The sequence below is a fragment of the Phoxinus phoxinus genome, assembly GCF_949152265.1.
Source record: "Phoxinus phoxinus genome assembly, chromosome: 3".
NCBI lineage: Eukaryota > Metazoa > Chordata > Actinopteri > Cypriniformes > Leuciscidae > Phoxinus > Phoxinus phoxinus.
Genome location: NC_136878.1, coordinates 23,257,070 through 23,282,649, shown reverse-complemented (window position 1 = coordinate 23,282,649; position 25,580 = coordinate 23,257,070). Strand labels below are relative to the sequence as shown.

Genomic DNA, 25,580 nt, shown 5'->3' with positions numbered 1-25,580 from the left:
TGTGGTGAAAATCATGTTTTTAATGTTGTTTATAAGTCTATGTGGTGTTTAGTTTTACGTGCTTAAGTCAAATATGTGCAAATTACAAAATTAATTTTCTCCTTGAAACTGCAGTGAAAAAAAGACGGTTTGAAATAGCTGGTGTTTCTGATGTCACAAACTACATTGTAGTGATGTCTCTTCTAATCAGACACCAAATAAAGTACCCATTCCAGATAAAACACAAATACACCAAACAATAATTGAACACAAGCAAAGATGCCAACATCAGTGAAGTTTATTTTCTCTCAAGATTTTTTTGTTTCCATTTTAATATTTGGCCAGAGGTGCAAACACCTCTGGGGGGTGGGGGGGGGGGATTACTTTCTGCAAACAGCATCAAGGTTTTAATCTCTCTCTCTCTCTCTCTCTCTCTCTCTCTCTCTCTCTCTCTCTCTCTCTCTCTCTCTCTCTCTCTCTCTCATATATATATATATATATATATATATATATATATATATATATATATATATATATATATATATAGTTTGTCCACCTGACTTCTCTCTTGTCATATTGCATATTAGCTAAATGCATCATGAAAAACCCAATATCATAGCAGACAGTTTACATCACAGATAGCACAACACTGAACTGGAGGGATTTGTCATTCAGACGTGTCACGCCCAGCACACCAACTCACAATTCTCCCTAATACTCTTTTTAATGCCTTTAAATGACATAACGAAAAGCTCATTCATACGGACACACTTTCACTCCCGGTCAAGTATGGCTGCCATAATCCTCTCACACAAACATTTCCTACCAGCAGAGAGAGAAAGAGAAAGAGAGAGAAAGAGAGAGAGAGAGAGAAAGAGAGAGAGAGAGAGAGAGAGAGAGAGAGAGAGAGAGAGAGAGAGAGAGAGAGAGAGAGAGAGAGAGAGAGAGAGAGAGGGGGAGGCAGGGCAACAGAGTAGCGCAATACACACACATTCACACATACATGTCATGCACACTCATACACGCTCACTCTCTCCCTCGAATTCTTTTGCTTTTGCCCGTTCTCTTATTTCACATAGTCTCTCTTTCTCCATCCTTGCTCTGAATCATGCAGGATTGCAGGTTAGTGTTTCACTTCAGCACACATAGAAACGTCTGGAGAGCTAGCAGAGGGTCTCTGCTCTAGCTATGAATTAACCTGGAATTCTAAAATACTGTATATACTATACTCACAATATTATCATCAGTATCATAATCTTTATATACAGCCAGAATCTGACTGATATAAACCAATAATTTTTTTCTCCCAAGATAATTATTCTAGAAAATAAATTAAGTACCTGTGCAAATATACACAATTCGAAGTGTTCACATTTAAGACATTGGCGCCTTCCGGTGGCCAAACATGGGTACAAACCCACAGAGCCGTAGGATGCAGCTGATTCAAGTCAACATGAGTGCACAGAGGTCTTAATGGACGTCGAACAGATACAGATCTTAGCAGTCCAAACCAGACAGAGCCGGTCTGATGCCGAGACCGGGTCAGACTGGTCCAGGACGTGCAGTCTTTACCCTGTTCAGTTTGAAACAGGAAGCGTCTCCACAACAGGAGTCCAGTCACAGAGCAGACAGAACAATGACACGAGGATTTCCAGTGATTCAGCAATTGGACGAGGAGAAACTAGGTGTCTTTGCGAATGTGCGGCACAAAAGCAGAGAATAAAGTGAACAACAAAAAGTGGATGAATGATGAGATGTCAGACTTGCAAGGTGGGCTAGGAGGCTCACTGTCTAGCTAAAGGTCAACGGTGAAGCACCACAGTGATACCTGTTGAGTCAGTCATCACAAGTGAACTTTCAAGCATCTCAAAGCATTTGACATACTTGCAGCAGACAAAACCGAAATCAAGAACCAAGCTTGTTTTCTGTACCACAATCCAACACCCTCTCATGAACAGAGGGAGATGCCATCACAAACATGGAGAAAGTGGCATATAATACTTTAGTATCTACAATATATTTCACACGTGACAGCACAATGACTCCCCAATCAAAAAAATAACAGACCAACCATATTAAATCAACCTGTTTATCCAAACTGAACTAGCAAGTGTCCTATACACTATTCCCTCATTGCTCAAACCATGTACTTGATCAATATCTTTACTGTCTACGGGCTGGCAGCACCAACAGGGTCAAAGCATGGCTTTGCATTAAGATAGAAACAACTTCTAGACATGACAGTAACATCTAATGCTATTGCACAATTATCACCATTCACAATTACATTTTGATCACCATCGGTTGTGAATTGCTTATGCTTGGCAAATTGACAACTATTGCAAAACTAGTTTTTAGGCCTTGTTACACATCAAAAACCAGAACTGGTTCGATCAAAAAGTAAGCCAAGAGTATTATTTTCAAAAAGAACAAATAAGCTCCAAACAAACCTAATTCTACCCATGACAAAAAAATCTGAAGCAGCATATATATATTCTATTCAGGTCTCAAACCCCTGTTAAATTGATAATAACATGATTACAAATCTGTTAAAGAGACAAACTTGTGTATGGCTAAAAAACAACATGAGCTACAGCGAAAACATGACCAGTCCATGACACAATGTCCATGGTCCATTTTTAAACTGCATTTCTATTAGTTACACAGCATTGTTAAGATTTTGCAATTGAAACAGAGTCATATAGATGCCATATTATTACAAGATTGCAAGTGCAACTGGTTTTACAATAAATAAATAAATCACGGTTTTCAAAGCCCTGTTGGTGCATTTGCCCCAAAACCATATTTCAGTAGTGAGAGCACTGAACCTCTTCCTGTACTCCTGCATTAAAACATCCTGCATTTTAGATATCTGGTGCCAAAATGATTGGGTAAGGGATCAAAAGATTTCTCAATACCAATTTAGTCATATAAAGCATGGGAATATTAATGAAAAAAGCTGACATGTAAGTGCTGTCTGCATGTCTGCCAATGCTAAACCACAACATATTTTGCAATGCAAACACCATTTATGTATTGGATATAACTTTTCTATTTCTTTTTAATACTGGAGGTGGGAGAGAATCTATTGACAATTGAATGATATTGAATAGGAAAGGTGTGTTTTTTCTAGACATGAAATTGAATCAGATATCTACAATGCAGGAAGTGTGTCTATTTTATGACACTGAACACTAAAACCATCTGTCTTAGTAAAATCACTCATGTGATAACCTCAACTCCACTTAGACTGGGTAAAAGGAGAGGTGACTATTTGCAAAGTTTCAAATAAATAGGAGTTAAAATGAAGGATTAACAACCAACCGATCAACGTGCCTGTCCGAGAAGGGTCAGGGAAAGTCATTTGGCATTAAATGTCTCTTCTAAATTAAACATGGTAGAAAGTAAGTAAACTGGCACTATACATCAGAAAAGCAGATTTTCTAGGGAACACAATTTTGCTTGGACAATCTCAAAAACAAAGTGTAGATGGTTGGCTTAGAGCCTGATCAAATTTGTGGTCGCCAGCAAATGTGATGTGGATTTGGGTGGGCACCGTGAGCTATGATGAAGTTAGGATACGTTTGCCAACTTCACATTTGTGCATATAGTTCATTGGCAGCTACAGTCCTACATTGTCAATGATTCAATGCTTTGACTTAGTATTAAGAAAATGTAAGACACATTAAATCACAAAAACATAAAAATGATGACCCGTTTAAAATGTCAAGACTTGTTGAAAACATACAAAAGTGGTTAAAAAAAAGAATGACATCAATTATTGAAGTAAGAATTTCATGACTAGAATGAGAATAAAAATACTAAACTGGATTCAATCCAGAACCAGTGAATGAGGCTGTTCAGAGAGTGAGTGTGTGTGTGTGTGTGTGTGTCTGTGTATCCGTGTTAATAAGCGCTCAGGTTTATGTTGTGCATGGAAGGGGTGTGCTTGTTTTTGTACTTTAGATTTCCATATTGTCAGGATTGAGTGTCCCGTGCTTTTAAGGTGACTGTGTTTGTTTACGTGTATGTGTTCAGTTGTGTGTTGAGTGTTGTTGGAGGGATCAGATTTAGTCTATAACACATAGGTCAGATCTCTATAACATGGATATAGTGAGGGGACATCTACAAGTCAAGTCTCCTCCCCGTCCCCTCAGAGCTCCACCTCTTTAGAGATCTGCGATGCAATGTGCCTGAAGGCGAGGGGAGCCCCCCACAGGCGTGTGTAGCGTACTCCGTTTGCCTCTGCGGGACCCACACTCAGTTGGCACACCTCAGCTTGGAATGCGACTTTTGATCCTGCCGACCCATGACTGCAGCACAGCAGAAACGGGCCAGCGTGCCGGACCTGGCAGCCGCATCCTCTCGCTGCCTCACGCAAGGCCAGTACCACTTCTGCAGGGGCCCGGGGGGGACGGGGGAAACGACCCCTTACATCCCACCCCCCTCCCCTGCCCCAGGACTGGGACGCTTTCTGATCCCCAGATAAATGGCCACTGGAAAATAGAGAGAAAGAGAGCATGAGAACGAGAGAGACCAATACTGAGAAAGATTTACAAAAAGAAGTTCCTGCAAAACTCATATTTGAGATTCACATCTTCAGAAAGAAGTCATTGCTTTCATCACCCTTGTTTTATGCAATTGTATAATGTTATTATTTGTATTACTATTATTTACTATTACTACTTATTAATGTAAGACTGGAAAAACTGGTTGAAGAACGACCACTGCTCAATAAGACAAAGGACCTTGCTGGAAATTAACATTTGACCTCCCCCTCATGCAGTCTCACCTAATCTACATCTCATTCTCTCTCTCATGCACATCTAAAACTCACACGAGAATATATATGGTTTAATGTGAATGATTATCATTGAGTATTATGTTTAGTACCATTTAAAATGTCTCAGAGTGAGTGGTACAAATTTCTCATTTTCAAATAAGTAAAACAAAATGTAATAAGGTTTTTAGAAATTTAGAGAAAACTGGCACACAAGGAAGATAGGCAAATGGTCCTCCTTTGACATTATGTTCATTTAAGAGTTAAAAGGAATAGTCAAACATTCGCTCACATTTAGTGATGTACAGATATCCTTAAAAACCTTTTCATTTATGGAGTCAGATGAAATAACGAGTAAATACAAATGAGAAATATATTGCATTTAACCCAAAATACTTTGCCACGAGAAAAGACTGAACACGTGATGACCTTCCGCACTATTCGGATGCCGAACTAGCGTGAGCCTTACATTAATAATATTTTTATGTTAATTATTGCCAGATTTTTTTCCTGTTACTTTGTGTGTGTATTGATGCTTTAGTGTTATTTAAATGTATAACAATTATGCTATAAATTATCCACAGCTGAAGTTTATATTAGTCTATTCATTGCAATCTGTTGACAAAGTCTGTTCTTAAAGTCGGCATGACATGGAAATGTAATTGGATATTTCTTGATAACGTGTAGTATCATATGAGGACTCACCCTGTGACCGAAGATCTGCTGACTCCCTCAGGTTCATTTGTGATCCTGCAAAAAAGCACACATCTTGAGATGATCTGCATTATCCCAACAGTGGCCGATCCATTCACACAACTCCAACATACAAAAAGACAAACATGCGTATGGATCTCTCAGTCCTGTATGAAGATGACCCAGCAATTTAATATGCAATTTGGTCAATATAACTAACTATCCTGATGTTGATCTGAGCAAAGTACAACAGTCATAACGAATAAAAACGTTTGCATGTTCTTGGATGCATGCAAACCAATTAGAGACAAAACCTCCATGCACCATCATCCAGACTTTCCTCACCCTCACAACCTATTTATCAGACTCGCACAATTCTGCAAAGGACATTGCATGCAGATAGGCGTGCCATGTGCAGAGACAGACGGACGTGCAGCGGCAACAGACAGGCAAACAGGCAGACAGGGGAACTTACTAACTGTTTTGGATCCCTGTGGAAGAGTGCAACCCGACACTGATTTATTAGAGCCCTGGCGTTTAGAGGGGTCAAGATTGACCCTAGGAGAGAGAAACACAATGAGGAGAGCAAGAGAAAGACACAGAGAAAGTCAAAGACAGAAGGATTGGGTGATAGTGAGAGCAAATGGGGAGAAAGTAAGGTAACAGAAATAAGAACAAAGAGGGAGAGATTAGGAAAGGTACACATTTGTAAGTTTGGAAAGCTTGAAAAAAAGAGGCAATACGCCAAGGAATGATGAAGGTGTGAAGCATGAGTGTACAACTCATTTTTAATCTGTCTAATTCCCCAGTGTTATTGGACAGGTCATACTCTAGCTCTAATATACCTGCTGCCAAATTATGAGATAATATAAAAACATAAAAATTTGGTATATTAGGCTGCTGTCACTTTAAGATCTGATTTCTTAACTGCTTACGTTCACTAAAAACAAAACTGACTGTTTACATGAATATTTACCAAGACTGGCATTTTAACATTATTTTGTGTGTATTTGACTGTTTAAGTGCAATAAGCAGCGAAAATAACTCAATAGTACTGAGAGGTGGCTTTATGTGCACATACTTCACATACAAAATCCACGGGAATGAGTAAAATTATGTGCAAAACGCGCAATCCCATGTCAAAATTCAAGCCCTGTAACAACAAGAATGTTCATCCGGAGCAAATGAAACAGGTGAGTGAGGGGAGGCGGGTTTGTGTGTCGGAGAGATGAGAAAGCGAGAAAGTGCAGCTGGTGTTTTTGACAACACTAAATTGCACTTAGTTTATTATTTCAGATGACTTTTTAAAAGACTACAATAGAAAAAGGTATATGTTATATACAAAATTCTAAATCCAAAAGTGGCTAGAAGGAGTGAATGCGTACACACCACTGCTGAAATCCACACGCATTTGGCGGCTTGGATGGTGTTAATTTCAAGCTCATAAGATATAATGGATTATACACTGCTGCATCCAGCAGCACAAATGCCAGGTAGTGACTAAAAGTAAAGTGACCAACAAACTTCCAGCAAAAAAAAAAACTTTGTCAGAGTAAACAGCTTTAGAATCAGTGGGATCTGGATCAGAGACAGCTTTCCATTCTTAAATGAAGCTTAAACCTGTTTTCTGTCATGTGATGTGCGATACTTTTTAATGCATTTTATTTGTATGATGAGAACTTCTCCTCTTACCTGCGTGTGAGTTTGGAGGTGAGTTTGCTGAACAGGTTAGAGGTGGCCCGGCTGCGGGCATTGGCCGGCAGGGCTCCAGCGTCATGACTGAGGGTGGGCGACGTGGGTGGAGGTCCATAGGTGGGCGGTACACGGTCACGGAGCTGACCCCCATGGAAGGTGCTCCGGATGGTGGATCCACGTGTCAGCCGACAGCGCTCACCTGAGGAAGAAGAGGAGGATGCTCCCGCTCCAACAATACTGAGAGTGGAGGGAGAGGTGGGAGGGAGGCGGTGAGACAGAGAGCTGAGGAGAGATAGACACAGGCAGTGAATGAGAGGCAGACCGGGCACTGCAATATGCAGCACAGTGACAGAGTGTGACTGTGTTTGTGAATGTGTGTTTGTCACCTGTTGTCTTTGCCGTTCTGCAGCAGCGAGTGTCGGTCAGTGCTGGAACGATCTGTACATACGTACGTGTTTCTACGGGTCATAGTACTTCCTGGGATATTGTTCTGCAAGGAAGATGGCAGACAACATTTCATTAACCTCCCACAAAATAAAGAATATCATTACAAAACACAATGCTACATGTACTGTACACTCATAAAATGGGATCCAACATTCTGAGACCATATTGAAAACCTAGGATTCAAAATGTAATTAAAATAAACAGAAAGGTTTAGTATTAAATATTACAATTAAAAAAGAATAATGACACAAAATATATTTTTTAAATATTTAGGATCGAGTCACTTAAGCTCATCAAGGTGGCATTTATTTGCTCAAAAATACAATAGAAAATTGTGAAAATTATTACAATTTAAAATAACTATTTTACTATTATTATTATTGGTGCTCAAGAAACATCTCTTATCATTATCAATGATGAAAATAGTTGTCATGCTTAATATTTTTCTGGAAACCATGACACAATTTTTCAGGATTCTTTAATGAATAGAAACAGCATTTATTTGAAATAGAAATCTTTTGTAACATTATAACTGTCTTTACCCTCACTTTTGATCAATTTAATGCGTCCTTGCTGAATAAAAGTATTAATTTCTTTAAAAAAAAAACTTCTGACCCCAAACATTTCAACAATAGTGTGTATATAATAAAATAATGATTCAATTAGAGAAATTTCTCTCACTGTGGTGGCGGTCATCTCTTTGCGGCGATCGGGAATCTCTGCCTTGTTGGGGTTGTTGGCGGTGCTGACCATTGGACTAGATGGTGGTAGGGTTCGACTGCCCATTACACTACAGCTGGCCTTCCTCGGCGGCATGCGGCTCTCACGCAGCTCACGATCTCCACCGCTGGTCGGGCTACGCTTCGGGTGCATCACAGGCATGCTAGGACCACCTGCAGAACAAACTGATAATGATTATAATCATAAACAATTAGAAGTACGTTTGTGTTTAGAGTTGAAGCTCAAGTGTCTCGTACAGAAGTCACTGTGCCGTCGCTGGCGGTGGTAGGTAGAGGCGCTGCGCTGAGTCTTGCTGTGTGAGGATGAGGAAGATGATGAAGAAGAGGATTGTTTGTTGGTTCCATTGGTCATTGGGCTTGGACGCACACGTGGCAACGTCATACTGCCACTAACTCGTGACTCAGCGCCATCCTATGACCAAAAAGCAATGACATTTTTTTTAAATTAAAAATAAAGATTTCAGGACTTTGTTTACCTCATGTATTATGTATTACCTCTGTCTTCAGGCCCAACAGTAGATATGTTGCAGTGACTTCATTATATTTCTGAGTGAGTAAAGAGTCCTTAATTTCTTCTGTAGTAAAACCCATCCCGACCATAATCTCTGAAAAGACAAAAAAATAAGTGAGAACAGAAAGAAATATTTCCAGACACAATCATTGAACAGTTAGTAACAGTAGTAAAATACTTTAACCAGTTTCTTACTGGTCTACATGCTCACCAATGCGGTTGGCGTCACTGTAGTCCTCTACTGGCTCAATGTGGGGCTTCAACTCATCGCCCTCAAACCCTGAATTCATCCACTTATCCTTCATCACTTGCTGTGGAGGAAATACCAGCATCCTGACTACACAGAAACTTCTTAGCTCAGTCATTTATCTGCTTTGACTTAAAACTAATCATACACTAATAATAGCATTTAGCGACTGTACATCCTACATCACAGAAATAGGCACATTAGTATTTGGTATGGTAGAGTGTATCAATGAATGTGCAAGTAGGCACCTCTAGAGTGCAACGTTTGCTGGGATTGAGCACAAGAAACCTGCGCAGAATCCCCTCACAGTCTGTGGACATGTAGAAGGGTACACGGTACTTCCCCCTCAACACTCGCTCACGCAGCTCCTGGAAAACACATGCACCAGCAAACAGTGTGACAAACAGATATCAGTGTGGTCTTAAGGGTCTCGACACACCAAGCCGACGGTTGGCCACCGGTGAGCTTCTGTCAGGCTAGTTTTCGGCTCATTCAGCATATTAAATCCGTATCGGGGCCGTTGGTGAGAGAGATCGCTCTGATTGACTGTTCAGTCTAGAGAACATGTCAGTGCTCAAGAATAAAAGTGAAAGTGATGAAAGCGAGTCAAGACAGCAGAGACAAAAGGCTGTTCTAATTTTACATCATCTTACCTGAGCATTCCAGTGCAAATATTTTCATAACAAAACATGAGCCACATAGAATTAAGAGCAACCCTCTACAGTGCGAGTAAATCACTCATATGTGACAAAATGTCATGCTAGGTGACTAAAAAAAACGTCTTTAATTAGCTAATGGATATTAAATTGTACAATTTCAGTCACCTGTGATTGGGAGAGGCCAAAAAATAAGCTTAGCGCAGATATACTTAAATTGCCTAGTGAGCTTTATGTACCGTCTCTTGGCTGTGAGCACCCTCTGTCGCTTTCTCTCACACCCGGCACTTAAAGAGAATTGACGCACAGAACTGTCATGGTCCCGATCGGGGCAGTGCTGAATCGTCATGAAAGTGAATTGAGCTCCCTTTCATGTCTTCTTGCGCTTGAATGGTAGCCTGGGAAAACCCAGACCACTCTCAGTTGTAACTGAGTTAGGGTCTGGCAAAGCTCCATAGACAATTCATTTCCACAGGGCGTCACCAACGGACGTCGCTCAAATAGCTCTGGGCGCAATTGGATAGATCTAAAACCAATCAGAACGACGGAGAAACCTGAGACTCTCAGCAATTCTCTGTTTGTGTTTTTCAGGAAGATGTAGCAATGGCTTCTGACGACTTTTGCCGTTTTTGTAAATGACTATTTTAAATCGCTTGAAACAGACGCGATAGCTGATTCGAACGGCGGCATCCATCTCTGTAATGTACAAAATCTGCGTCACCGTCGCTGCTCTGTCGTCATCGTGTAAAGCCCGCCCCAACGTTTCTGATTGGTGCCGCGATTTCGACAGATTGGAAATGGGTTTCAATGGGCTCTTTGCCAGACCCACTTGCAGAGCAAATCTAAAAATCTAAATTCTAAAATCAAAACATTGTTACAGAAATATGTTTTAAATAAATGTGTTTTTATTACTTTCTATTGATTAAATAATTCAATTATTTTAAATTGTAATAATATTTCACAACATTACAATGTTTGCTGTATTTTTGATCGAACAAATGCAGCCTTGGTGAGTATAAGAGATGTCTTTCAAAAAACAAAAAGAAAACTAAGGAATGGTAGTGCATTTTTTTGTTGTAAATGGAAATGTAACTGGTGTCAGTTTATCAATATCACACGATCATAGAATATTGCAATAAGAGACTGTATCAATTATTTCCCCGTAGGGTGTAAAGTGGCAGGAAATTATCATTGTGAGTGTAGGAACAAAGTAACTGTACCTTGAGGTTCTGTCCATCAAAAGGAAGAGACCCGCTGACCAGTGTGTAGAGGATGACACCCAGGCTCCAGATGTCCACCTCTGGCCCGTCATACTTTTTTCCTTGAAACAACTCTGGAGCTGCGTAAGGCGGGGAACCGCAGAAGGTGTCTAACTTATTCCCCAACGTAAACTCATTACTAAAGCCAAAGTCTGCTATCTTTATGTTAGCATCTGCATCCAACAGCAAATTCTCTGCCTACAAATACAGAAAGTCATGAGCGTGTGAAAGAGAGAAAAACAAAGAGAAATAAACAGGACAGAAAGTGATACAAACACATACTACAAACAGTAATACTACATCATACTTTTACAGCATAGTGCTTGTGCAGTGCTAAAAAATATATATATTTTGTATATTTGTGTATCTTTAAAATGATTATCAAAACTGAATAAGATTTAATGAGGTTTAAAAAATCTGCATAATTCAAGATATATCCTCACACAATTTTGCTTCTCAAGTACAATGAAAAGTGTTAGAGATGTTTCAGATATTTCTTTTGTGAAAACAAGACAAAAATGCAGATTTGCCATGTAGAGATTCAAACTCATACCTTCAGATCTCTGTGAACTATATTCTTCTGATGACAGTAATGAACAGCTGACACAATCTGAAACGAAATAGAAAAAAAGTATACGACCCAGGTAAAACACATGAAACTGGAAACTGGAAACCAGAAGCTTAATGTGACACAACACCTTGATCTTAAACTGTACGTCCTGTAGTCATTAGGTAAATGTCTCACCTGTCTGAATTTGGCTCTAGCCTCTATTTCTTTCATTCTCCCATGAGACACCAGGTAATCAAACACCTCACCTGGAAAACCAAATCACACATGAATAATGTCCCAAAATATCACAGATGCACCTATAAATGTTATGAGTATCAAAGGTCTTTTTGCATGTTTCAGGTCTTCAGCTCACCTCCACTTGCATATTCCATCACAAGATAAAGTGTCTTCTCTGTTTCAATAACCTCAAAGAGTTGCACTGTAATATATAAGAGATTAAATATTTTTGGAAAGCTTAAGTTTAAACAGCATTAGCTAATTATTTTCCACACTCAGTATTATAAAAGCAGCATTCATGCATGCATTTGTTGCATTTTAGTACATCTTACCAATGTTGGGGTGATGGAGGGTCTTCATGATCCGCACTTCTCTGAACAGCTGCAAGAGAAACGAGAAAGAAAGTAAGAAAGAGAGGGTGGTGTGAAAAAAAACAGCCATTTAAATTCTGTTCCCAGAATATACTGATATTCTTATTATCATCAACGTCAGCCTCAAGGCAGGACAGTAAAATCCAGATAGAATATATACTTCTGTGTTTTGTTGTCTCTCAGTCTGAAGGGAGTACCCAATATACCATTCCTGTTGCTGTGGAAACACCGTGATGCCCCTGCATCAATCTGTATCAGCTGTTTTCCTCAACTCTGGGTTACTGAGGGTTGTCGACTTATAAGCCAATCACAATATTCTTCTCTTTTTTATCACATGGTCTCATTCTTTCATTATGACTAAGCACAATATTGTGTTAAAACAAAAGCAAAAATCCACTAAATCTATTTAAAAACTGTCAGTTACTGTCAGTTTAAAGTTGGCATGCAATGGAAATTCACCCTATATTTTGTTAATGTTTGTTATTGATCTTGCAGCATCCTCAATAAACAAGCTACAATTAGTCCAAAATGCAGCTGCTAGAGTTTTTACTAGGTCAAAAAAACGTTATCTCTACAGTGTTCTCAATTATCTGTTCTCAATTATCTCTACACTGGTTACCTATTAAGTTCTGTATCATTTACAAAGTATTGCTACTGACCTATAATATAAGGCCCTATATGATTTATCTCCAGTATATTTAACTAATCTTCTATCGCCTTACAATCCATCACGCTCTTTAACGTCACAAAACTCTGGGCTTTTGATAGTACCTAGAATATCTAAGTCCACTAAAGGAGGGAGAGCGTTTTCACATTTGGCTCCTAAACTCTGGAATAGCCTTCTTTATGATGTTCAGGGCTCAGGCACACTTTCCCAGTTTAAATCTAGATAAAGACGCATCTCTTAAGCCTAGCATTCATATAATGCTTTAACTTCAACTAAACCTTTGCGAAGACAGAGCTACTTGTGGTCCCACGTCCCAGCCAACCCAACACTTCATCACAACTTCACCATTCAACTAGGCTCTTCATCCATAACTCCATCAAGGTCAGCCAGGAACTTTGGAGTTGTAATTGATGATCAATTGAACTTGACCACATTGCTAGAACTGCCCGGTCCTGCAGATTTGCCTTGTACAACATCAGGACGATCAGGCCCTTCCTACCAGAGCATGCTACACAACTCCTTGTCCAAGCATTCGTTCTATCCAGACTGGACTATTGTAATGTTCTCCTGGCAGGTCTTCCAGCTTGCTCTGTCAAACCTCTGCAACTGATCCAGAATGCTGCAGCCAGAGTGGTCTTTAACGAACCAAAGAGAGCACACGTCACTCCTCTCCTCACAAAATTGCACTGGTTGCCAGTTGCAGCTCGCATCAAATTCAAGTCACTGACGTTTGCCTACAGAACAACCACTGGTACTGCTCACCTGTACCTGAACTCATTACTTCAGACTTATATGCCATCCAGAAACTTGCACTCTGCAAGTGAACGTCGTCTTGTGGTGCCATCTCAAAGAGGCACAAAATCTCTTTCTCTGACCTATTCCAGGTGTGTTCCCTGCTGGTGGAATGATCTGCCTAACTCAACCAGAGCTGCTGAGTCCGTAGCCATTTTTTAAGAAACGGCTGAAGACGCAACTTGATCCAGTAATACTAATACTTTCTCTTCTATTCTATTTATTAAAAAAAAATTAAAAAAAATTTACGTGTTCTGCGTTAGATTAAACTGAGAAGGGTCATAGCACTTGAATTTTGTTGTCCTACTGTAAGTTTAACTGCTTCTATTGTTCTCATTTGTAAGTCGCTTTGGATAAAAGTGTCTGCTAAATTAATAACTGTAAATGTAATGCATCTCCTAACCTTATACCGTTATATCAGATCAAAAGCACATGATTATTCTTGCTTAAAGATATGAACAGCAACAACGCTAATTATTTTCTATTTGCTTCTCTGTTTTATCTTGGGATGCGCATCCTGAGGTAACTAGAGAGTTTGTCAGCTCCAGTTTGGATCAAGCCTATTATGAAGACTTCAGATGTCCGACACCTATGAAGAGGTGGCGCCAACTCCCGCGAAGACTTCAGATGATGCAAGCAAACTCTGAATCAACATGCACCAAAGCTACAGTTTTCAAAATGTCATAATCGTTTGTTAACAAACAAATATTCATTACTTCAATGAGCTCATTGTTTCTGCATTCAATTATTATATTGTTTAAATTAATATTTTTTTCGCTAACTGTGATTTTGTACATTTCTGAAATACATAACTTGGACAGTTACCTCTGATTACAGATCACTCTAAATTGTAATGTGGAATTATAGTATTGTGAAAAGTGATATACAAATAACTGTGAATTGAATGGATGACCATGTCCATCCCTGTTTTTTTTAGCCTAGTCATTTTTTTTTTCAATCAAAATGTCTTAACACGATTGTACAGTGAAACGACAGATTCCTCTCAAGTGTCTTATGCTGGACTTCTCCAGTCATTTTGTCACCTTAAATCCACCCTGTTCTTACAATCGACTGCAAGCTCATATTAGATCTGCCTCAATCCAATCATCCAATCAACAACCAGAGGATAGAGAAAAGTCCTAGCCTTTAGATACTCCTAAAGTAAAATAAACATATTTAAAACTGTTGTTGACATAAGAGTTCAGAGATGTTTGAATTAACTGCAAAAAAATATGCAGATCAGAAGAAGATTAGAAAGAAGCATTGCAATGCTGTAGTGAGCCATGTAAACATACTTTTTATTACTTATTTTATGGGAGATCAAATAGGAACTATCATCTAGCAAACCAGACAAATCATGAAGCAACATGACACAGGACAAATCTCTAAGCTTTCCTTTGTGCAACACTAAAGGGCAAGAAAAGAGGAATGGGACAAACACTTACTCTGACAACTGGTAAATGCTCCACTGAACAGTGATTCCAGCACTATAACAGCTCATATCAGCTATATGAGTGATCAAAAAGCCAAACGTGACTTGTGTTCAATAAGGGTGGTTTACACTTTGTGTACAGTTAACTGTGTGTGTTACAGAGCCAATACTGAATCACAGTGGGGCATTCTGGGCCTGTGGAGAACCGCAGCTGTCGACCTCTCCTCTCCAACACACACACTAAGCACACAAACAAACGATGCATTTTGAAAACAAGACTGCCCATGGTCAGATTTAAAGAGACAAGTCAGAAGACTTTGGAAAAAAATTAACATAACTGAACAAAAAAACTGCGTGGAAATACAGTAGATATTTAGAGAAAAATAATTACTGTACTCACACGCCAATGCTCCCCATAAAAAAGACAGTTCATACAGTATCACTGATATCTGATGCTTAAGTTACAACATTTCAAATTGTGCACACAAAAGGGGAGCTCCTGAATTAAACACAGTTGTCTGTGCTGAAATTTTATGTATCCATCCAGATGCTGAGTCCATCCAAAACTACTGTTTTCACAAGTGTGTTCAAAGACAGAAGCCTATCAAACATAGGTTTGTCAATAATCAAAAACAAAATCTTGATGTATGCTAAACACAGAGTGATGTGGAGTGTTGGGCTTCAATAGGAGGAATAAAGGCCGGAGATAATCTATTACGAGACAGATGAGTCACTGGCATACAGGCGAGAGCGCAGACTCAACAGATACACTAAACACCACACACACACTTTACTGCAATACTTCCAAGAGCCCTACACTTTTCTAGATATGCACTATTCACTTGTGGCACTCAATATGTGATTTTCTGGACAATTTATATAAAGTGTGCATGGATATTTTTTCCTGTTTTTGTACTGAATGTGTTAAAATTACATCATTGTGTGGAATTTGACGACAGTTGTCTTAATAAAGAAGAAAATGTCTTGAAAACATAAATACTAAATATATACATAATGGTCTTACCTTTTGTAGGCTGGTTGGGTTCAACTGAGTCTTGTCGATAATCTTTATTGCAACCTAAATGAACAATTCACAATTAGTGATTTGAGCTCCAAAACATTTATTTTTCCTTAAGCCAGGTATAGATAGCCTCCAGAAAAACTCAATCAAACCTGTTAATGTCATTTGATTTTCATTAGTAGATACTTTTATCAAAAGCAACTTGCTAGAGGAACTGGAAACCAGTTTAAACAATTCTTGGTTATGAAAAATGACAATATGTACACTACCGTTCAAAAGTTTGGGGTTGGGAAGAATTTTTAATACTTAAAATAAGTCTCTTATGCTCAGCAAGGCTGTATTTATTTAATTAAAAACACAGTAAAAACAGTAATATTCTGAAAAATTATTACAATTTAAGATAACAGTTTTCTATTTTGAAATATCTATATGAAATGCATTTCAGTGTCATTTATTATGATTAATATTATTATTATTATCATCAGTGTTGAAAATGTTGTGCAGCTTAATATTTAGGTGGAAACCGAGATGCATTTTTCTTAATTCTTTGATGAATAGAAAGCATTTATTTTATTTATTTGTATTGTAACATTATGAATGTCTTTACTGTCACCTTTGATCAATTTAATGCATCTTTGCTTAATAAAAAGTATTAATTACTTTTAAAGAAATATCTTACTACACCCAAACTTTTGAACAGTACTGTATATATTTGACTTTATTATTAGAATACTACAGAAGATGGATAAGAAAATAGCATAAAAATATAGTATATGAAAATAAATCTGTCAATGTTTTAAAACTGCTCCTTGTAAAAAAATTCAGGTAGTGATAACCAAACGTGTACAGCAGCACCCAACTGTAAAACTAGTTGTTAATGCAGTGATGTAATTAGAAGTGTGTCTATATCTCTTTTCTTCTCGCGTGGCGCAAGTCAGAGACAGAGCCATGTGTCTTGACTCATTTGCAAATTCTCATGCCAGTCTGTCAGTCTCTTCTGTAGCTGCTCCCACCAGCCATGTGGTCTAGAAGTAACTCATACTGTACACTTCAGACAGAGCACATGCTGTTAGTAACAACTTAAGGCGTATAAACAAAGCACATTGATGGGTATTTTATTAAAAATTGTCTCTGATCACTAACATTACTCCGATCAAAAAGAGCACAAAACTTTAGCATCCATGCAACCTAATTTATAGCCACAATAGTGTTATGGTTATATCAACCATTTTAAGTCTGGGAGTGACGATTGTATTCCACACACACACACAACCATAATTTAAGGGATTCCCGTCTGCATTTAAATGTGGCTGTCATTCCCAAAAGTGTATACGTGGCTCCAGACTGCCACACATAAGTTTACTAATAATTATGCAAACTTTCTATAATGGTATTTAAACTTTAGAATTTTTGATATTTACATTTTTTTTTTTTTATATATTTTAACACTGTGTGCATGAACTACTCGTTAAACATCACATTCTATTATTGTCCAAGATTATTAAAGCTCTCTGGTGCCCACTAACAAGTCCATCTAAAATCACACTATATCAGCTTTTGGTTTATAAAAAAATAAACGTGGGCGTGGAAATTTTCACACTTAAGTTGGACCACTTTAAAAATATACCACCCAAAGAATTAATGCTCACAAGTGTTCTAATGAGAAAGAGACCTAGAGAAAGAGACACCCTTCTGGTTTTACCTCTGTAAACTCTCTCTTTCTCTCTCACCTCTTTGCCTGTGAGGATGTGTCGGGCTAGCTTGACTTTAGCAAAGTTGCCCTTGCCGATGGTTTTAAGGAGCCGGTAGTTTCCGATGTGGGGCAACTCGTCTGAGCTAGAGGCCATGGAGTTACGACATCTGGCACCCAGTGAACGACTCGACACATTCGTCCCCTTCTCTGAACGACTCGCCCCCAGAGACGAATGCTGGACGAAGAGACAGACACATAGAAAATTGATTAAGATTATTCTAATTAAAGTTTTAACAAATAGATTGGATTAAACTGGGGAATATGAGCTGTTGTTGAAGCTAACAGAAAAAAGAAAATGGCCTTAAACTAATATTTAACCTGCCTGTGCATCTTGCCAGTAAAAAAGACTAGTTAGCTCAGATTTAATTGAGGAACAGGAACGTTTTAAAAAAAGGAATCTTTAGTGAAACAGACTAATGCTACAGCACTGGCCGACTGCACCAGATTTCTGAATTAAATCCTCATTTAATGATTAAGCCTCTTACTACACACACAAAAATCAGTCTACACTAATGCAGATGGGCCACACAACTGTTGTAGTAGCTAGTATTTATACCAATGTTTTGCTATCTTTGGCCACTGCATCACTTAGTTTTTGTATTGATTGATTAATTTAACTACTATAATGTGAACAATTCTAAAAAAAAAACTATGTCACAGTTGTGTAGCTCAAAACTGGGATTAGGCAATGATGCACCCGAATTTCGGCAACCTAAAATATTCGACCTAAATAGTTTTGGTGGGCCGATATACCATTGACTGACACAGTGGCATTTAATTAGGGTTTCTCCATTGATGCGTTTCAACCATGTCAGGGTCTGTTTCGTGCACACAACTGCACAAATTACTGTGCCTAATTTGCTCAATTTAATTACTCAACCTTTATTTTCAGGTTTAGTTTTTAGGCTAAATAAAATTTAATTTTGGTTTCAATGTTTTGGTAAAAAAAATATTTCAGTGCATCACTAGTTCACGCATTAAAAGCAGTTACAAACCCTCTGTAAAAGGAGTCCTCACAACTTTGGTTATACACACGATGAAACAAACAGTTACAATAATAGAATTAAAACGGAATTTAATAAAGAAATACATAACTTTCTGAGCCTTGTGTGTTTTTCAGGGTCTAAAATTGTTTAGAAATGTGCAAATCTGAGGGGAAGTTAATTAAGATGATTCAACTTTCTTGTCATAAACATGAAATTCACAGCGAAACACAAACACATGCACAACCTTAATAAATGGTGACTGAAATGATATGAATTATCATTTAGATGGCTGATGTGATGATGGTATGCATTGGTGTGCGAGTAATTCTGCCCTATAATACAGGATTAATTTACTTTGCCATGGAGGTTTTAGTCTGTCGCTGATGAAACGAAACTCTTTAGATTAGCACATTTAAACCCGAACCCTGAACACTCAACATCTGGTGAAGTTTACTGAATGGCTCCAACTGCCCCCCTTAAGAGGGGAGAGGAAGGAGCTCACACAGAAATCAAAACATGGCCATGCAGGTCCACATCTGCACCGCTGACCACGGGATTACAGCTCAGGGATTGAATAAATTACTGACGATGCCCTGCCATGCTCTTACTGGACTCTACCTCGCACACAGCATCCTATATACACAATATGCCAAACTGCACACACTGTGCACCAGGTCTCACTCTTATTTTTGAAAAATGATAACCAAATAAATAAAGAATATAGCACAGACTGTTCCTATTTGAAAAGGGTTTGTTGGGAAAATCCCAAATGTGAGAGCATGTGTGTAAATGTAATTTTCATTATATTTATGATCTGGTTGTTTTATCTTATGCATACATGTAAAGACCTTTAAATGCCCCAAACTTTCCATAATAGCATATTATGTTCAGAACATGTTTGCTCAATAAAATGTACCATGCACATCTTAGCTCTGTATCCCATGTAAGGAATGTCCTATGTCTCTGTCCCATGTAAGGAAACATCATGTGCTAAAGAGTTACATTTAATAAACACCAATAAAATTATATTCATTGAGCTTTACCATCAGTTGAGATTTTTTGTTTTATAATGTTTAAACTCTTTAAGGTTTCAGACAGTTTCAATCAAGCAGTCAAATATCAGATACATTGAATCCCTACTGATTTTACATCAACAGCACTCTCTTTTATTAAGTAAATGAATTAGGCCAAGTAAAACCAGTTGTTTACTAAGATATTGAAGCAACACTAAATACATTAACCAACACAAGCCTAAGTCAGTTCATAAAACACACTGTAATGTGCTGGCGCAGAACTGGTAGGCTAGGCCACTACACCAGCCAGTGCGTCTGTAGACGAACGGAGACGGCAGATCACAGCTAACGCTAAAACCTCACCCTCCCTATATGACTCTGGTGCCCCAAAAGGTTATATTCATTTTCTAATCTGCAGAGACAGAGTGCGTAGAGCTTCTTGCTATTCTCCCGCAAATTCTGCCAATGAAGCAAAACCGCTCTCTGGGAGAGGAGCGCGCGCTCGTGCGCAGATGATGCGCTGATGTGTACACTATGCGGATGGCCTGCGCTCCACTGCCTGCGCGTTTCGCAGCGCCTCTTTTGCTGCTTTGCACATTCAAGGATGCGGCCCATTTTGCCAAAGAACCTGCTACGCGTACATGGGCCACTGTATCCTGCCTCTCCATCCTCCCATGAATGAACGATACCAGGCAATGAATTCCTGATATTCAATCCCGTTAGCAAAAATGACAGTGCATCTGACGTTAAATAGTAGGCTACTGGGCGTTGTAGGATATGTGTGGAAACGGAGCGCCTAGATGATACAACAATAATAATTCATTTGAAATGATGATACTTACATGATCTGTGCTCCGGTCGTTCGCAGACGGTAAAGCAGACCGAGAGGACATTTTTCCCTGAGATTGCAAACGGTTAAAGAGGAATAGCGCGAACAGTATTTACAGATTTAATCTCCCCCGGTAAACGCAGCCCACATCGGCCGTGCTGCTGCAGCTGGGGCCGAGCTCGTCTCACACCGCCTTCTCGGTAAAGCCTGCGTCTGTCATGGCAGCGGCAACAGCAGTCCGCAAATCTCACAGATGTCCTCGAGACAGCTGCATTATTTTTCTGCGATGCGAATCGTAGCGATCAAACGCGTCTGTTGACGATGTAAACGCAAGCGCGGCGGTATATATGTGCTAAAACAGAGTAATGCTTGGCCGGAGCCCAACGATTTTGTAGCGACTCGCTACCCCCCGCCTCATCTCCGCGAGCAAAACAAATACGGCTCCGACAACCCCGTCCTCTTTTCTCATAATAATACCGATGATCTCTCCGCTCCCCTGTACCGTTCACTCTCGCGCTCGCTCGCTCTCTTGTCGCATCTGTTTGTCATGGGAAAACTGAAGCTTTGGTCGGTGACGAGGCCGAAACCCGTTCACATCTTAAAGCAGCCGTTATATTCCAGCGGCAGATATATGTGAGATGCGCCACTGCTGCCTCCGCTAGCGCTCGCTCGTCTCGGTACTGACACAAGCGCGCGGACGCACACGCGCGCGCACCGATGGACAATTTAAAGAGCTCCACACAATCTGATAGAGAACTTATTCTCCGTGACTGTAGAGGCCTTTAAACTCTCAATCGTTGTTCGTTTTCATTTTATAGTCATTATAGCTAGCTACTTATTAAAAAAGTGTATATTGAGCTCAAGGAGAATAGCTCAAGGTGTTGCAGCTATCAATCTTAAACAGTAAAATTGTAATAAAAATGAATGACCGAGCGGTATTAAACAAACGGTGTCAGTCAAATATCTCCATTTTGTAACTGGCAGTTTGTTGTGAGGTCTACACAATAGTGGCTAAGAACTGCCCAAGGCAAAAAGGGGCCATATTGAGTTTTGATTTTTTTTAAAGAAGTGTCTAATGCTCACCAATGCATTTATTTGATTAAAATAGCCTACAAAAACAATAATATTGTGAAATGTTGTTAAATATTATTTTCTATTTCTCTTTTCCTTTCTATTATTTTATTTAGGCCTATCCTATTCCGGCATGAGTTTTCAGCAGCCATTTCTCCAGTCTGTGTCATTTCCTTCAGAAATCATTCTAATATGCGGATTTGATGACCAACAATTTATTTTTTTTGAGAAACATTTAATTATTATTAATGTTAAAAACAGTTGTGCTACTTAATATTTTTGTGGAAATTGTGATACATTTTTTTCAGGATTATTTGAGGAATAGAAGGCTCATTAGAAGAGCATTTGAAACTAAAACATTTTTGTAACAAGCCAAAAAGTATTTATTGTTTTTTTACTTACTGGTCCAAACTATTGAACAGTACATGCACAATTAGCTATTTTTTTTAAACTTTTAAGGATAGTAAGGTTAACTAACACTTTATTATAACTTTCATTAATAAATCATTAACAAACATTATAATGCCTAACAGATCATTATTTCATGTCAATTAAAAATGCTTTATTATGTCATTAAACTTCAGTTAATATATAATGCAATTTTTTTAGATTTACAAAAGTACAAATACAAAAAGGTGTTTGGTAGCTAAATTATCTGGATGTTCAACAGAAAAATGGATGACATTACTGGTCCCACTTTATAGCCTATAGTTGTCTTTAACTACTTAAGTAAAAAAAAAAAAAAAAAAAAGTACACTGTACTTTTCACGGTCACAATCTTCAGTCACATCTTCCCAGCATCCTTCCTGGCTTCCAACTGCATTCACTCTGTCATCACCCGCACCTCCGTTAATTATACTCATTAGCAGCTCTACATAAAAGCCTGCATCACACACAAAGACTTTGTCTGGTCTATGACTGCCATTACACTGAATGTGTTACTTACCTGTGATTATCTACCTTCGTTTGTTTCCCCGTTCTCCAACTCCTGGAATCCATCTTCACCCGTTCCTACCAGCAAGACCTGTAAGAGAAAAGAAATGCATTCTTCTAACTGTCTGCTATCTAAAGGTGTGTGTGTGTGTGTGTGTGTGTGTGTGTGTGTGTGTGTGTGTGTGTGTGTGTGTGTGTGTGTGTGTGTGTGTGTGTGTGTGTGGTGCTACGTACCATTACAGGCTGTCATCTCCATATCATTCATCTGTTGTCAATTAACCATTTCTACTGAAGTTATTCACCGTTTCCTTGAGTCTGTGTTCCCTGACATTATTGTGTTCATGTTCTATTGCAAACATTGAGGTGTGATATAAGGTTAGGGAAGGGTTTGGTGGTATGGGTGGGTTAAAGGCTTGCTAAAGGGTCAACAGTGTACATGGGTCAGTTTGATCAAAATAAGGAAACACGGTTCAAACTTTTTATATTACATTGTTTTGATAAATGAACATGTTTTTTCTTGAAAAATTGATTTGTTTTCTCCTGTTGACGTATGATTCAAGGAAAATTCTGTTTAAATATATACTAAGTGTTGAGGTAATAAAACCGTTTTGCACCCAAATTATGTAATGGTTTTCACAAGCATTTGGCTAAACTTAACTAACCACCCTTTACACAAATGTTGTTACAGTAGCTAAAAGTCCAAAGCATATAAAGGTAATTGATTAGTAAACATTTATAAACATCTACAAATAATGAATAGTTTCAACTTTAGATTGGGTACTGCAAAAACTTTCAGTGATAACTCAAATATTGTAACAGGTCCAGGGAACTACAAAAAAACAGTAAATAAATGAGTATACAATCAATGTTTGTAAATTTTGTGGCCAGAATTACAGTCCATCCAAAAGTTAAAAGTAGTGATTATGTCACAGACATAACAAAGAGGAATACACAGATGTGCTCAGGATATTCCATTAACTTGCTATTAAGCATGGATTTCATTTAAATCAGATAATGCAATCATAGGGAAATTTTGTCCAATGTCCAATGAATTTTTCAGAAGCCCTCACTGTAGCAGCTTAAACAAGGACTTTCCCCAGCATAAAACCTGTGCACATGGATTATTGCGTAAATCTAATCATAGATTGTAGGGCTTTAGAAAACTTTTAGAAAAGTATGTCTGAATTCACAGTACTCAAATAGGCAAAAAAGTACCTGGATGACATACTTCCAGCGAGATTCTGAGGTTAGCAAACGATTGACACTTTACTATCCCATGATATGAGGCCACGGGAGACGATTCAATGGCAGTGAGGCGACATAACTGACTATGGTAAAAGTCACATGATAACATGAGTTCAATTCATACTACGGTACACACACTAATACTATATAGAACATACCTTTTATTAGTGGTCGTGGAGTAATTACTTATTCAAAATAAGTCCCTACTCAAGAGAGTATGTGATTTCGGACACAGCCAGTGTCTTTTTCCTTGAAATAATATACTTCCTGTTAAGCCACGATGGCCATATGAAACAAAAGTTATGACTTACCTTACTTCAGTATTACGAGGGTGCAGCTTGATTTTAATGCACCTCCTCAGCATCTCTAGCTCACAACAGACTGGCGGTTGGGTGGTTAATATTCTGATAAATTTTGTTCAACTCAAGAATAGTAATGTGCTAACAAACTATAGGCCTAATGTCCATTTTTAACATATAGGATATGTTAAATGTATAACTTTTTTTTTGTTGCTTTTTTTTTTTACATGGAGTATGGAGAGCAAAGAGCAGACCACATCCATTACAAAGCAAACAAATGTACTACAGACAGGAAAATACATTTTGCGTATTACAACAAACACAGAAGGAGCAAAGCCTCCTTATGAAGAATCACCTTTTTAAAGATTTTTATTCTTATTGCTCCAGTTTTATCCACTTGCTGCAATTTCTGCCAGAATTAAGTTCAAGACACTGTTTACACAGCTGCCGAAAGCCTTGTCCCAACGGTCTGTCCGAACGTTGGATGTTGACATCAACCAGACTTTCATTTCCAACCAAAATGCAACCCCTGCGACCAAAATCATCCCCTGACTGACGTTACTATACTTTCTACTCAAGGACCTTGAAAGAAATGTAGTGAAGTAAAAAAAAAGTACGATATATTTGTCTTTCCAATGTAGTGAAGTTAAAGTAAAAAGTTTCCAGAAAAAACGAAAACGAAAAGTAGAGTAAAATGTATACTTAAGTACAGTACTCAAGTAAATGTACTTTGTTACTGTCCACCTCTGTGAGATACTAAGGTCATTCTTACACCACAAGCATTCTCTTACACAGCATTTATAAACCGCACATCTCAGGACTGCAAGGCTCTGCAGAGATCGAAACGCTCCGCTGAGTGCATCATCATGCTCTCTCCACCTTACAGGACATTTAATTCAAGAGGTCCAGGAAAATCATTAAGGGCCCTAACCATCCAAACAATAGTCTCTCTTAACTGCTGCACTCAGGTAAATGCCATTGCAGCTGTAAATCAACTCAGAGTGGCCCAGGAGTTTAATGAGGATGCTGCTCAAGGACTGTCTATCATCTGGTGGCAACTCAATTTATCCTATAAGCAACATATACAATCCAATGTTTTCATATGTTTAACACAATACACAATATCTTCTTCAATATCACTATCCCTATTTCTGTAACCATAGTTTTTAGAATGGAGCCACATAGGCTCAAATTTCAGCCTCTCATCTGGTTCTTAACACCAGGGATAATCAACATGAATGTGAGATTTATTTTATAAATTGCACTTTCTTGTCCCCATTAAAATATAAAGAGAACTCCTAAAACTCTGAAATGTTCTGCCTGTGCATTATACCTTAAATATAGGACTGACACTCGAATCCTTCCCAGTTTACA

The 25,580-nt window shown here is 38.5% G+C and overlaps 1 protein-coding gene and 1 long non-coding RNA gene across 4 annotated transcripts in view; one reads left to right on the top strand and one right to left on the bottom strand.

The window, feature by feature from the left end:
* Nucleotides 1-25,580, top strand: part of LOC306996212 — a 1,114,438-nt gene that overhangs the window by 345,974 nt on the left and 742,884 nt on the right. The gene's annotated exons all lie outside the window — the stretch shown is intronic.
* On the bottom strand, nt 1,010-22,754 carry mark4a (MAP/microtubule affinity-regulating kinase 4a). 3 transcript variants are annotated; one of them, XM_079606049.1, is made up of 18 exons: nt 20,672-21,396; nt 17,808-18,005; nt 16,081-16,134; nt 12,127-12,175; nt 11,931-11,996; nt 11,753-11,823; nt 11,561-11,617; nt 10,969-11,205; nt 9,341-9,460; nt 9,057-9,156; nt 8,830-8,939; nt 8,572-8,746; nt 8,276-8,487; nt 7,534-7,637; nt 7,145-7,429; nt 5,928-6,010; nt 5,465-5,509; nt 4,264-4,475 (listed from the first exon to the last, which is right to left on the bottom strand). In XM_079606049.1, the coding sequence occupies exons 1-18, from the start codon at nt 20,720-20,722 to the stop codon at nt 4,411-4,413; spliced, it is 2,082 nt and encodes a 693-aa protein (XP_079462175.1). In that variant the 5' UTR covers nt 20,723-21,396; the 3' UTR covers nt 4,264-4,410. The 3 variants fall into 3 exon arrangements, with proteins under 3 accessions (XP_079462173.1, XP_079462174.1, XP_079462175.1); XM_079606047.1 differs by lacking the exon at nt 5,928-6,010 and having other exon boundaries at nt 1,010-4,475; XM_079606048.1 differs by lacking the exons at nt 5,928-6,010; nt 20,672-21,396 and adding an exon at nt 22,676-22,754 and having other exon boundaries at nt 3,684-4,475.